This window comes from Acomys minous (assembly GCF_964271855.1).
Source record: "Acomys minous genome assembly, chromosome: 9".
Classification (NCBI taxonomy): Eukaryota; Metazoa; Chordata; class Mammalia; order Rodentia; family Muridae; genus Acomys; species Acomys minous.
In genome coordinates, this window is record NC_140490.1 from 81966603 (window position 1) to 81978756 (window position 12154).

Here is a 12154-nt window from a genome sequence, read left to right on the forward strand (position 1 = left end):
CTGCAAGAGTGAAAGTTCGCACCATCTATCCTGTGAGTCGATAAGAGCGATAAGCGCCCTCCTCGCTGTGCCACCTCGTAACCCCTGTCCTACCTGCCATTTCTTTTTTTCGTTTGTTTTTGTCCTGGAGACTCTTGGTCCCGCCCCCTGTGACATGGCCCCGCCCCATCCCTACCCATGCCTGGTCGGGATTGGTCGCCTTTGACCTTTGAGGCGGAACTAACCATTTTCTTTTCTCTCCGGGGGGGGGGTAGTCGGAGAGAATCTTCTTTGGGAGGAAGACCGGAAGTCGCGTCTCCAGCCCTGACGACGGCGGGGGGCGTTGCTCGCCGAATCGTTCCGTGCGTGTTCAACCCCTCGACCCGGTTCTGGTTCCGCCCGGCCAGGTCACGTGGCCGCCAAGATGGCGGCGCCCAGAAGACGCTACGCGCGGCGCGGCTGCTGACTTCCTTGTTCCCGGGGTCCGTGACGCTGTCACCGAGACCGGCTTCTACGGGCCGGAGAGTGCGGGGCTCAGCCGCTAGTCCCCCGTAGCCGAGAGCACGGTAAGAGGTGCCGGAAGTGCTTCCAGGGGACTTCCGTTTTGAGGGACTATCGGTGGGGGTGCAGGAGCGGAGACTGCCCCCGAGGAATTGGGCGACTTCGCGGCCTTTTACCCTACGTACTCGACTTGACACAGGATGTCACGTAGCCTAGGCTAGCCCAGGCTAGCCTTCCCTCCCCGTGTGCCTACAGAAGGCCCCTTCCCCGTGCTTGATTGGCAGCAGGTTTGCCGCCCTTGCGCGGCTCCCCGGGTGACCAGGTGCTGGGGGGACCGGGGGCATCGTGCGCCCCGGGTCGCGCCTGCCCACCCCGCTTCAGGGTTTGGAGACCGTTCATCCTCCTGCCTCGGCCACTCCAGCGAGGCGAGGCCATTACTAGGCCTGACCAGCCCGGAACCTTTCCGACCCAGAGCAGCAGCAACCTAGGACCCACGAGATGCCGGGCCTCCTCGGCTGCTGCTCCGGGTAACTTGGGAAGTGGATGTCGTTGCCACTCAGTGGCTGCCAGCTCCCGTGGACCTGCTTCCCGGGTGTTGATTAATTTCATTGTCACGACGTGGCGCACGCCTGTAATCCCAGCACTCAGGAAGCAGAGGCAGGTGAGTTCGAGGCCAGCCTGGTCTACAAAGTGAGTCCAGGACAGTCGAGAGTATACAGAGAAACCCTGTCTCGAAAAACGGGGGGGGGGGGCGGGGGGGGGGGAGAAAAGGAAAAAGAAAAAAAAAAGATATGAGCCAGGTGTGGTGGTGCACGCCTTTAATCTCAGCACTCGGGAGGCAGAGGCAGGCGGATCGCTGTGAGTTCGAGGCCAGCCTGGTCTACAAAGTGAGTCCAGGACAGCCAAGGCTACACAGAGGAACCCTGTCTCGAAAAACCAAAAAAAAAAAAAAAAAAAAAATGTGGCTGTCTGCTGTCCTGTGATGCACATTGGTGCTGGAGCAGCCATACCTCCCTCATTAAACCCAGGGGCCGCTGGGTGACATCAGAGCCCAGAATGCCTTCCAGCTTGCCACAGCCTGTTAGTCCTGTTTGTGACGCATCTGCCAGGGGCTTTGCTGGTGTCTCCATGGCAGACAGTGGCTCCTTCTCATCCCGGAGATATCTGGTTCCATGTTAATTCACCTGTGAGAGAAAGCTCCTGTGTGCTGGGCGTGTTGTCTGCGTCAGTCAGGCTGTGCAGAGGGTGAACCCTGTGTAGAAGGCCCAGGGTCTGGGGTGGGGAGAAGCCTAGAGGGAGGGGACTCAGGGCTGGGTCTCTGTGCCCCAGAACTCCAGCTCTGGGTATTGCGAGGAGCCGGTGACATACACAGGGCAGAGGCCCAGAGACAGAAAGTGACTTACTGGAACTGCATAGCAGGACCGTGGGCCGCTCAGGAATGTAAAGCCACCGCCTGTGCCGAGCTGGCTGTGAAGAGCGCTCTAGGGCGCTTTTTTTCTTTTCCTTCTGTGGAGGGTGGTGGATGTGGGGGTTTGAGAAAGTTCTTTGGCGGCCTGGAGCTAAGGGATCCTCCTGCCTCAGCGTCCCTGGGGCTGGGACAGCAAGCTTGGGCCACAGCATCTGGTTTCACCCTCTCTTTCTACAGCAGGATCAAGGCTGCAGAGAACCCGGCCCCTGGGAAGCAGTCATCATGGTAACGGAGCAGGAGGTAGAGGCCATAGGGAAGACCCTACTGGACCCCAAGCAGCCGCTGCAGGCCCGCTTCCGGGCCCTGTTTACACTGCGGGGACTTGGTGGCCCTGAAGCCATCGCCTGGATCAGCCGCGGCTTCGAGGACAGCTCTGCCCTTCTGAAGCACGAGCTGGCCTTCTGCCTGGGCCAGGTGCGGGACGCGCGCGCCATCCCTGTGCTGGCAGACGTGCTGCAGGACACGAGCCAGGAGCCCATGGTGCGCCATGAGGCAGGTGAGTAAGCTGCAGGGAGAGACGTGGGACCAGAGCTGTGGGCAGAGAAGGGAGGGGCCGTGTCCTAGCAGCAGAGGTCCCAGGAGGCACCCCGGCCAGCCCGTCCCTGGCCTCAGGGCCTTGGCACACTGTGTCCTCCTCATCTCTAAGCCTGTTTGGTCTAATGAGGACTTCCTGCCCACCCCGGGGCCCTGGCTGGGGTGGGGCTGCTTCTTGAGTAAGGATTCTTGAGTAAGTATGCCCAGCCTTGGCCAGGAGGGCCAGCCAGGTGCTGGGCATCAAGCCAACTCTTGCCTGCTGGCATGTCTCCTCAGGGGAAGCTCTGGGGGCCATCGGTAACCCGGAAGTCCTAGGCCTCCTGAAGCAGTATTCCGCCGACCCAGTGATTGAGGTGAGGGGACTCTGAAGGGCCCAGGCCTGGGGGGACCAGCTCTGGAGTCCATGTCTGGTTGCCAGGGTAGTCTCCTGGGAACGCACGCTCTGGAGGTGGAGGAGGTGAGGGCAGGGGCGCCCCATAAGCTCTCCCCACAGCTCCGGGTCCCCAGCCCTGAGAACCTGGCCCTTGTCTGTGATCTGTCTGGTCCTTCCCCTCACCCACAAATGTCCTTCCCATCTCTACAGCCCCCTGTTCTGTACACTCCTCTCCTGGGGCCTGTCCTGTGTGGCCTTTTGTGTCTGTGTCTCACTAATCGCCTTGTCCTGACAGTTGGTCCACGCTGTGCTGTGTGTAGGAGCCTTGCTCCTGTTCATGGCTGTGTAATATTCTGCTGTGTGAAGCATGCACTGCATGTGCATCTACTATCGCACCTGTGGTGGCTGCTGGGCGACTTCCACTCTGGCTTTGTCCTTCCTTGGGCTCCCATGCATGGATCTGTCCCCTGCTTCTCAAGCCCCTTGCCTGTCCTGCTATATCCGGCCCCAGGGCCTTTGCACAGACTGTTCCCCTGGGTCTCCACTCCTCCTGAGTGTTTGTTCATGCCTCTCCTTAGTCTGTGTTCCGTCTAAAGCCTCAGTCTGGCTCAGCCACAGCCTGGGAGAGTAGGGGTTGGGCAGATGTGTACCCCAAACCCCATGTTCTCAGTGCTGGGGACCCATAGCCACTTCCCTCTCCCCGCAGGTAGCTGAGACGTGCCAGCTGGCCGTCAAGCGTCTGGAGTGGCTGCAGCAGCACCCCGAGGAGGCGGCCTGTGCCGGACCCTACCTCTCTGTGGACCCAGCGCCCCCTGCAGAGGAGCACGATGTCGGGCGGCTGCGCGATGCCCTGCTAGACGAGGCGCGGCCACTCTTTGAGCGGTACCGCGCCATGTTTGCCCTGCGCAACCTGGGTGGCAAGGAGGCTGCCTTAGCCCTGGCCGAAGGTGAGGCTGGGACCGGACCTCAGCACCACGCAGGAGCCACCCTCCCCCCATACACCCTGGGAGTCCCTGACCATGGTGGCCATGGAGAGTTCCTGCCATGGACCCCACACCCACTTCCTGTCCTTACCCTGTTTCCTTGGCCCTTCCCTGCAGGCCTGCGCTGTGGCAGCGCGCTCTTCCGCCATGAGGTGGGCTACGTGCTGGGCCAGCTGCAGCATGAGGCGGCCGTGCCCGAGTTGGCTGCCGCCTTGGCACGGACCTCGGAGAGCCCCATGGTGCGGCACGAATGCGCGGAGGCCCTGGGCGCCATTGCCAGGCCCGCTTGCCTGGCTGCGCTGCGGGACCATGTCACTGACCCCGAGCGAGTGGTGCGGGAGAGCTGTGAGGTGGCGCTGGACATGTATGAGTACGAGAGCGGCCAGGACTTCCAGTATGCAGATGGGCTGGAGCGCCTGCGGCCACCACCCTGACCCGGCACCTGGCTCACCCGCCAGCACCCAGGACGGCACCCAGCACCACCCACGACGGCACCCAGCACCACCCAGGACGGCATCCAGTACCATCCAGGACGGCACCCAGCACCACCCAGGACGGCACCCAGTACCATCCAGGACGGCACCCAGCACCACCCACGACGGCACCCAGTACCACCCAGGACGGCATCCAGTACCATCCAGGACGGCACCCAGCACCACCCAGGACGGCACCCAGTACCACCCAGGACGGCACCCAGTACCACCCAGGACGGCACCCGGCACCACCCAGGACAGCACCCAGTACCATCCAGGACAGCACCCAGTACCACCCAGGACAACACCTGGCACCACCCAGGACAGCACCCAGCACCACCCAGGACAGCACCCAGTACCATCCAGGACAGCACCCAGCACCACCCAGGACAGCACCCAGTACCACCCAGGACAGCACCCAGTACCACCCAGGTCAGCACCCGGCAGCACGCAGAGCGCCACTCAGAATGTCTCACGTCTGCACCCTGACCTGCCCTTTGCACCACCCAGGACTCTGCCCGTCACCTGGTCACCTGCTGGGACTCTGGAACCTCGTCCTGGGCCTGCCTCAGCCCTGGCCGCCTGTCCTGTACCTGTGTCGCTGGGTGCTGGTGCACAGTGCTCACTCCTGGTGCTGTCTGCTCTGTGATTTTGTGCCTCGTGTGCAGATCCAGACCAGCAGGCACTGCAGCTCTGAAGCTCCCAGGCACCGGGAAGGCTGTGGGGCTCCAGGACAGCGGTGACTGATGCTGAGTTCACATGGATCTGGGAGTGTGTGGAGTGCCTCACCTCACATCCAGGCCAAGCAGGGAGCACAGGCTGACCCTAGGGCGCTACACAAATAAAATAAATTATTTTTCACAAGCGCTGGCTCCGTGTGTGGTGATAGCGAACCTGGAGCTTGCTGAGTCGACTAAGCCTTGGCGCCTGACAGGTCATTCTCCTGTCTCAGCCCCCCACCCCCAGTGCTGGGGTGCGGTGTGGCCACCATGCCTCGGTCTTCATGGCTGCAGGATGAGCACCTTAGCCTGAGCTAGCCCGCAGCTGAGTGTGTTCTTCAGACATGTGGGTGCTAAGAATCGAACCCAGGGCCTGGGCTAGAGCAGCAGGGGCGCTGACCGATGAGCCAGCTCTCCACCTTTGCTCCTCTCCAGGCTGGGTCTCTCACGTAGCCCAGGCTGGCCTTGAACTCCAACCTGAAGTGTAGCAAAGGATGGCTCCTGCGCCCCCACACCCCGCCTCCATGACGGCAGGTACACATCATGTCCAGTTGAAGTTTCTTTTTAGTTGGGTGCAGTACGTAGCCCAGGATGGACAGGAATTCATGGCAGTTCTCTTGCCTCAGTCTTGGATGCCAGGATCCCTCCGTCCCTCTTCCTGGCTGGTCACTTCTGGCTGGCTGTCATAGCACATGCTCCTCATCCCCCATTTCTCCCCGTTATGACTTGCGCCACCAGCCATGGCCACCCTGTCCCCAGGAACTGCCCCTGGGAGACCTGAAAGCCACGGTACAGATGCCTTCCGTGATACCATCTGACCCGGCCGATCTCCCTCCTCCCGGGAGCACCACCCCCGCGTGACCCGCCCCCCCCTCCTTGGCCTACACGCCTGCCTGGCTTCACTCTTTCCTGTTCTGGCTCTCCCGAGTCTTGTCTGGTTCTCTCACCACCTCCGTTCTTCTGCCTGATATCTCTTGGAGAGCAAAACTCATTCACAGACTCCAAAGACCAACGTCCTGTGTCCGACCCCGTGTGGAATGCTGGGCTTATACGGGATGACTCCTCACGGGAAGCTGGAGGCAGTGCTTGTGGGCTTTGCTGTCCTGTGATGTGACACCAACCCCTCGCTCCAGAGCAATCCACCCACCCAAAGCCTGGGATAGCCACGGCCCAGAGCGACTCTCAGAACTGGGATTTGAACCCCCGTCTCTCACGGAGCACTCAGGCTGCCCCTACCTGCCTCCTGCTGTTTCTGGAACCTCCTAGGGCTCCATCCATGCCTGCTTAGCCAGGCAGCCATTGTAAGCACCCAGTCCAGAGCCACGGTCCGTGCCACTTTCTACTCTCTGTCCTCCCCACAGTGGCCACCAGAGGACACCCATGAGCAGAGTCCCCACTTAGTCCCTCCATCGCTGGCCCCCAGCTCCCCCCACCACCACCATTTGCATGCTCCCCAAGAGCACCAGACTCCCTGGGGCCTTGCACAGGCGAGCCTTTTGTTTAGGGTGCGCCTGGACAGAGGGTTACACCCGGCAAAGGTCCTGGGGTCAGTGCGGATGTCAGCATCACTTCTAGGGAGGGGGCCAGGGATTCAGCCCTGATCCGGACAGATGGCTTGGAGAAGCCGTCCTAATCCTTTTAGCTCATCCCCTAATACTTCCGTAGGTGGGTCACCTCCCACAGGCTCCTGTAGTGTCCCAGCCATGGAGGGGTCCCTCGATAAAAGGGAGGCGGAGGACTGGAGCCCAACCCCTCCGATGTATGAGGAGTACCGGCCGCCCCCGCTGGACGCCATCCGCCTGCCTCGCTATGCCCTGTATCTGCTGATGGCCGCCATCCTGGTGGTAGCAGTGGCCTACGCCATTGTTGGCCACCTCATCAAAGATCTAGCTCATGACCTGGCTGGTGAGCCATGCCCCGTACCGCTAATCCATCCTGGGCTGGGGTCACGGGTGGCGTGGGACAGGAGCCCCTTGTCCAGGCCAGGGTCTGTCGAAGGGGTGGGCGGGGCCAGGGGCGGGGCCAGCCACGCCCTCACCAGCCTCTTGTTCTGCAGACTGGGCCTTTGGCCCTAAGCCTGACCAGGAGGAAGGTCCCCGGGAGCTGCGGGCCAGCCTGGCCGGGGAGGACCTGGAAGAGCTGGACCTTCAGCTGGCCCTGGCCTGGCGTGGGGAGGAGGACACCGCCCGTGCTCCTCGGCGGCCCTCCATCGCCTTCAAGGACCCTCCTGTGCAAACCAACTTTTGGAGGCTGGACTGACATGGAAGGGGACAGCACCTGGGACGTTCGCCGGTGGGCCTGGCGGTTCCCGTGTACCCTGTGCCCCAACCACCTTGGCTGGGCCACCTATTCTGTGTGACATGAGTGTTGTATGACGTGTATTGTAAGACACAGGGTTTGGCTGGCCTGATACTTAAAAGTTCCCCTGCCTCAGCTTGAGTGCTGGGCTTGCAGACTCCGCCCCCACTTTATTAAGATCTCATGTAGCTCAGGCTAGCCTCCAATTGAAATAGAGCAGGGGAGGAGGTTAGACTCCTGATCCTCCTGTCGCCACCTCTTGAGTGCTGGGATGACAGGTGTGGGCCCCCCCCCACACACACACACACCCCAACCCCCCCACCCCCACCCCCCGCCTATGTTCCATGGCGCTGACATGGTTTCCTTGTGTAGCAGCCCTGGCTGTCCTGAAGCTAACAGACAGACAATGGCTTTTCCTCATTGTGAATAATTCCTCACTCAGCCTCCTCCTGCGTCCGGAGTGTTTGCTGAAAGGAGAAAGTTCTGCCGCCAAGTTCACATGCAAATTAAAAGTTTGTCTGACTATCCAAGTGCGCCCTCCCACCTCTGTGTCTCAGCCCAGACCCCCACATTCCCACAGAACCCTCCTGGGGCCTTCCGGTGAGCCTGGCAGCACAGATGGGAAAGTGAGGCAGGCCGCTGAGAAATGTGTAGGCCGTGGTCTCACAGCCCGGGGAACCTGTCATTCTCAGCATTCAGGAGGCTGAGACAGGAGCATGGCGAATTCCCGGCCAGCCAGAGCTATGAAGCAAAAACAGCCACGTGGTGCGGCTTCCCCTGGGCTGTGAGACCTCGGCCCATCAGTCTGCACCCCTGAGGACCCACATACAGTGGGATTGATATCCCATGCCTGTCTGGTTGAAGCTGGTCCTTGCTGGCTCTGGCCAGTGTTTATCTGAAGGTTCTGTCTGTCACTGGGTATCCAGAGAGTGATACTCTGAAACAGTTTTTTGTTTGTTTGTTTTTGGTTTTTTCAAGACAGGGTTTCTCCGTGTAGCCTTGACTGTCCTGGACTCGCTTTGTAGACCAGGCTGGCCTCAAACTCACAGCGATCCACCTGCCTCTGCCTCCCGAGTGCTGGGACTAAAGGCATGTGCCACCACCACCTGGCTCAGTTTTGTTTTGTTTTTTAACCTTTATTTTATGTGCATTGGTGTTTTGCCTGCATGTATGTCTATGTAACTCAGATCTTGGAGTTACAGACAGTTGTGAGCCGCCATGTGGGTGCTGGGATTTGAACTTGAGTCCTCTGGAAGAGCAAGCAGTCAGTGCCTCTAGCCACTGAGCCATCTCTCCAGCTGCTCTGTAACAGTTTAAAAACGATTAGTTTAGGACTAAACTAGGATTAGGATAAAAAACAGTTTCAAGCTGGTGAGGTATCATCTTTTGTCACAGTGCTCAGGAGGACAGGAGGACCTCTGTGAGTTCAAGGCCTGCCTGGGTCTACACAGTTAAGTTCTGGTACAAAACCACAAAAACAGAAACAAAAACCAAAATTTATTTTCCAGACCGTGTGAGGCTGGCCTCGAACTTGACATGTAGCTGAAGATGAAGCTATGACCTGTTTATCCTCCTGCCTCTACCTCTGAGTGCTGGGGTGACAGACATGTGCCACCCTACCTGGTTTCTGGGGTGCTGGGGATGGAACCCGAGTGTGTGTGTGTGTGTGTAGCATGCTGGGAGAGCTCTCTGCACCCCCTCCCCCCAGCACACGTTTTTATTTCTGGTACCCAGGCTAGGTCTGGGGCTAGCCATCCTCCTGCCTCGGCTTCCGGTGTGGGGGAACAACAGACCTAAGGCACCGATGTCTGAATCGTTAGTCTTTCACGTTTCCGGGCTGTGGCTGCTCCCGTGACCCCTGTGGGTGGGGGCCCCCTTTGCCCAGGTGGGGTTCACTATCTAATCGGCCTGAGGCCCAAGGTCAGGGCAGAAAGCACGTTCTGTGTGTATGGAGCATGTTCCGCGCGCGCGCGTGCGCGTGCGTGCGTGCGTGTGTGTGTGTGCGCGCGTGTAGCATGTTCCGTGTGTGTGGAGGTGTCCGCATGCTCTGAAGGCAGGTGGCTCTGTGACAGACTTGAGGTCCCTTCCCCCCTACCCTGGGAGCCTCTGCTGATGGAGCTGCCAACCCTGCAGGGGCGACTTAGCAGGCGCAGAGCTGCAAAGATTGTTCCAGCCACCGAGCCTGACTGCCACACCCAGTTGTGCGCACGTGAGGGTGTGGACATCACATCTAAGCACTCTGACCTCTAGCAGGGGATGCAAGGTGCCTGGGGAAGGGGGCGGTGCGGAGAGGGACAGTCCACGTTAATATTAAACCAGCTGCAGACTCTGCCCTCCTGGGAGCAGGAGCCTGACGGCCATCCAGCCAGGCCTAGGAGGCCCGGACACACAGGTGTGTCCCCCCCCCCGCCCCCCGCCGCCCCGCCCCGCCCCTGCCCAACCACCCTATCTTAACCCCACCCGGGCCCTGCGCCACTCACACTCGCATCTGGACTCCGACCCGTCACCAGCGCGCTGGCCATGGACACCCTGGGTAGGCTGCTGCTGCTGCTGCTGGCCACACTGCTCCTGGCGCCCGCTGAGGCCCAGCAGGGTAGGACTGGGGTGCGGAGCTCATGTCGGGTGGATCTTGGGAACTCGAGGAGAAACTGAGGCACAGAAAAGGCGCAGGAAGAAGTGTGGAGGGCCCTGGTAGGGATGAGTTCTCCGCAGGGCCCCACTCCTGCCTGTTACACTTCTCTCCTCCTCTTGGCATCCACAAGCTGAGGCCACTGCCTTCCACCGAGCCGGTCAAGGCCCCTATGAGCCCCCTACCGCAGTTCTTTCTCTGACATCCCCACCATCCAGGAAGCCATCTTCTCCCTGCCCCGCCTTCTTCACTACCCCCGCCCCTTAGATCAGAGACAGCTAGTGGTGCATGGTCTTCCTGTGTCCTGCCCCTTTTCTTGCCTTTTGATAAGCTCCGCCCTTCAGGACCCTACCCTTTCGTTAACTCCCTCCCTCTCCCCCTCAGGCTCCTCCCTTCCTCTCCCCCTCAGGCCCCTCCTCTCCCCCTCAGGCTCCTCCCCTCCCCTCAGGCCCCTCCCCTCCCCTCAGTCTCCTCCTCTCCCACTCAGGCCCCTCCCCTCCCCTCAGGCCCCTCCCCTCCCCTCAGGCCCCTCCCCTCCCCTCAGGCTCCTCCTCTCACCTCAGGCTCCTCCTTTCCCCTCAGGCTCCTCCTCTCCCCTCAGGCCCCTCCTCTCCTCTCAGGCCCCTCCCCTCCCCTCAGGCTCCTCCTCTCCCCTCAGGCCCCTCTTTCCCCTCAAGCTCCTCCTCTCCCCTCTGGCCCCTCCCCTCCCCTCAGGTCCCTCCTCTCCCCTCAGGCCCCTCCTCTCCCCTAAGGCTCCTCCTCTCCCCTCAGGCCCCTCCTCTCCCCTAAGGCTCCTCCTCTCCCCTCAGGCTCCTCCTCTCCCCGCAGGCCCCTCCTCTCCCTTCAGGCCCCTCTTTCCCCTCAAGCTCCTCCTCTTCCCTCTGGCCCCTCCTTTCCCCTCAGGCCCCTCCTCTCCCCTAAGGCTCCTCCTCTCCCCTCTGGCCCCTCCTCTCCCCACAGGCCCCTCCTCTCCCCTCAGGCCCCTCCCCTCCCCTCAGGCTCCTCCTCTCCCCTCTGGCCCCTCCTCTCCCCACAGGCCCCTCCTCTCCCCTCAGGCCCCTCCTCTCCCCTAAGGCTCCTCCTCTCCTCTCAGGCCCCTCCTCTCCCCTCAGGCCCCTCCTCTCCCCTCAGGCCCCTCCTCTCCTCTCAGGCTCCTCCTCTCCCCCTCAGGCCCCTCCTCTCCCTCAGGCCCCTCCTCTCCCCTCAGGCCCCTCCTCTCCTCTCAGCCCCCTCCTCTCCCCACAGGCCCCTCCTCTCCCCTCAGGCCCCTCCTCTCCCCTCAGGCCCCTCCTCTCCCCTCAGGCCCCTCCTCTCCCCTCAGGCCCCTCCCCTCCCCTCAGGCTCCTCCTCTCCCCTCAGGCCCCTCTTTCCCCTCAAGCTCCTCCTCTCCCCTCTGGCCCCTCCTCTCCCCACAGGCCCCTCCTCTCCCCTCAGGCCCCTCCTCTCCCTGAAGGCCCCTCCTCTCCCTGAAGGCCCCTCCCCTCTGCTCAGGCCCCTCCTCTCCCCTCAGGCCCCTCCTCTCCCCGCAGGCTCCTCCTCTCACTGTGTCTCTGACCTGTCCTGCCCTCCACAGAAACAGAACGCCGCCTGAAGCCCTGGCTAGTGGGCCTGGCCGCGGTAGTGGGCTTCCTGTTTATAGTCTTCATCCTCATGCTGGTCAACCGAGTCTGGTGCTCCAAAGCCAGGTGAGGAGCCACCCCTGCACCCCTAGAGGGCCTCCCTGCCCCCTGCCCCTCAGTGAAAGTCTCTTTGCTTCACTGCTCTCTGCCGATCCCTCCTGGTTCATGGAGTTCATGGCAGCATCCATGACATCAGCCTTTCTTTCCATGCATGCAGAGGGGAAGATGAAGAGGCCACGGTCAGGATGGAGGACATTGCAAGCCAGAACATGGCGTCAAGGTACCCTGTGGGGGACTACCCTTAGGCAAACAGTATCAGGAGGCCCAGCAGGTCAGCTCTGTCCAGCCATTCAGGTGACAGAAGTAGGGGCAGAGTTGGAATAGGCAGCTGGGGGGAATTACTGTAGAATATTCGGTTTGTTGGTTGGTTTTTCAAGACAGGGTCTCTCTGTGTAGCCCTGGCTGTCCTGGACTCGCTCTGTAAACCAGGCTGGCCTCGAACTCACAGAGATCCGCCTGCCTCTGCCTCCAGAGTGCTGGGATTAAAGGTGTGCGCCACCACCATCCAGTGTAGAATA

At 61.2% G+C, this 12154-nt stretch overlaps 3 protein-coding genes across 7 annotated transcripts in view; all 3 read left to right on the plus strand.

Moving 5' to 3' along the window:
• The first annotated feature begins 368 nt into the window (after positions 1-368).
• DOHH (deoxyhypusine hydroxylase) lies at positions 369-5175 on the plus strand. Of its 5 annotated transcripts, none has more exons than XM_084796538.1 (5): positions 369-545; positions 2129-2444; positions 2759-2835; positions 3562-3802; positions 3956-5175. In XM_084796538.1, the coding sequence occupies exons 2-5, from the start codon at positions 2171-2173 to the stop codon at positions 4270-4272; spliced, it is 909 nt and encodes a 302-aa protein (XP_084652664.1). In that variant the 5' UTR covers positions 369-545; positions 2129-2170; the 3' UTR covers positions 4273-5175. The 5 variants fall into 5 exon arrangements, with proteins under 5 accessions (XP_084652664.1, XP_084652662.1, XP_084652663.1 ...); XM_084796536.1 differs by having other exon boundaries at positions 370-545; positions 2126-2444; XM_084796537.1 differs by lacking the exon at positions 369-545 and adding an exon at positions 563-1141 and having other exon boundaries at positions 2126-2444.
• Positions 5176-6509: 1334 nt separating this feature from the next.
• SMIM44 (small integral membrane protein 44) lies at positions 6510-7576 on the plus strand. Its single transcript, XM_084796550.1, has 2 exons — positions 6510-6935; positions 7087-7576. Exons 1-2 carry the CDS (start codon positions 6641-6643, stop codon positions 7287-7289), a joined length of 498 nt encoding a protein of 165 aa, XP_084652676.1. The 5' UTR covers positions 6510-6640; the 3' UTR covers positions 7290-7576.
• A 2196-nt stretch (positions 7577-9772) lies between these two features.
• The window catches only part of SMIM24 (small integral membrane protein 24), a 9181-nt gene continuing 6799 nt past the window's right edge, over positions 9773-12154 (plus strand). Inside the window, exons 1-3 of the mRNA XM_084796552.1 lie at positions 9773-9921; positions 11531-11642; positions 11794-11856. Of these exons, the coding sequence (XP_084652678.1) occupies positions 9849-9921; positions 11531-11642; positions 11794-11856 (248 nt within the window). The 5' untranslated portion in view covers positions 9773-9848. The remainder of the gene's footprint in view (positions 9922-11530; positions 11643-11793; positions 11857-12154) is intronic.

Coding starts and splice junctions, on each gene's coding strand:
- SMIM44 (XM_084796550.1), top strand. CDS start 6,641: ATGGCTTGGAGAAGCCGTCCTAATCCTTTTAGCTCATCCCCTAATACT. Junction 6,936..7,086: donor TCTAGCTCATGACCTGGCTG/GTGAGCCATGCC, acceptor CTTGTTCTGCAG/ACTGGGCCTTTGGCCCTAAG.
- DOHH (XM_084796538.1), top strand. CDS start 2,171: ATGGTAACGGAGCAGGAGGTAGAGGCCATAGGGAAGACCCTACTGGAC. Junction 2,836..3,561: donor CCGCCGACCCAGTGATTGAG/GTGAGGGGACTC, acceptor CTCTCCCCGCAG/GTAGCTGAGACGTGCCAGCT. Junction 3,803..3,955: donor TGCCTTAGCCCTGGCCGAAG/GTGAGGCTGGGA, acceptor CCTTCCCTGCAG/GCCTGCGCTGTGGCAGCGCG.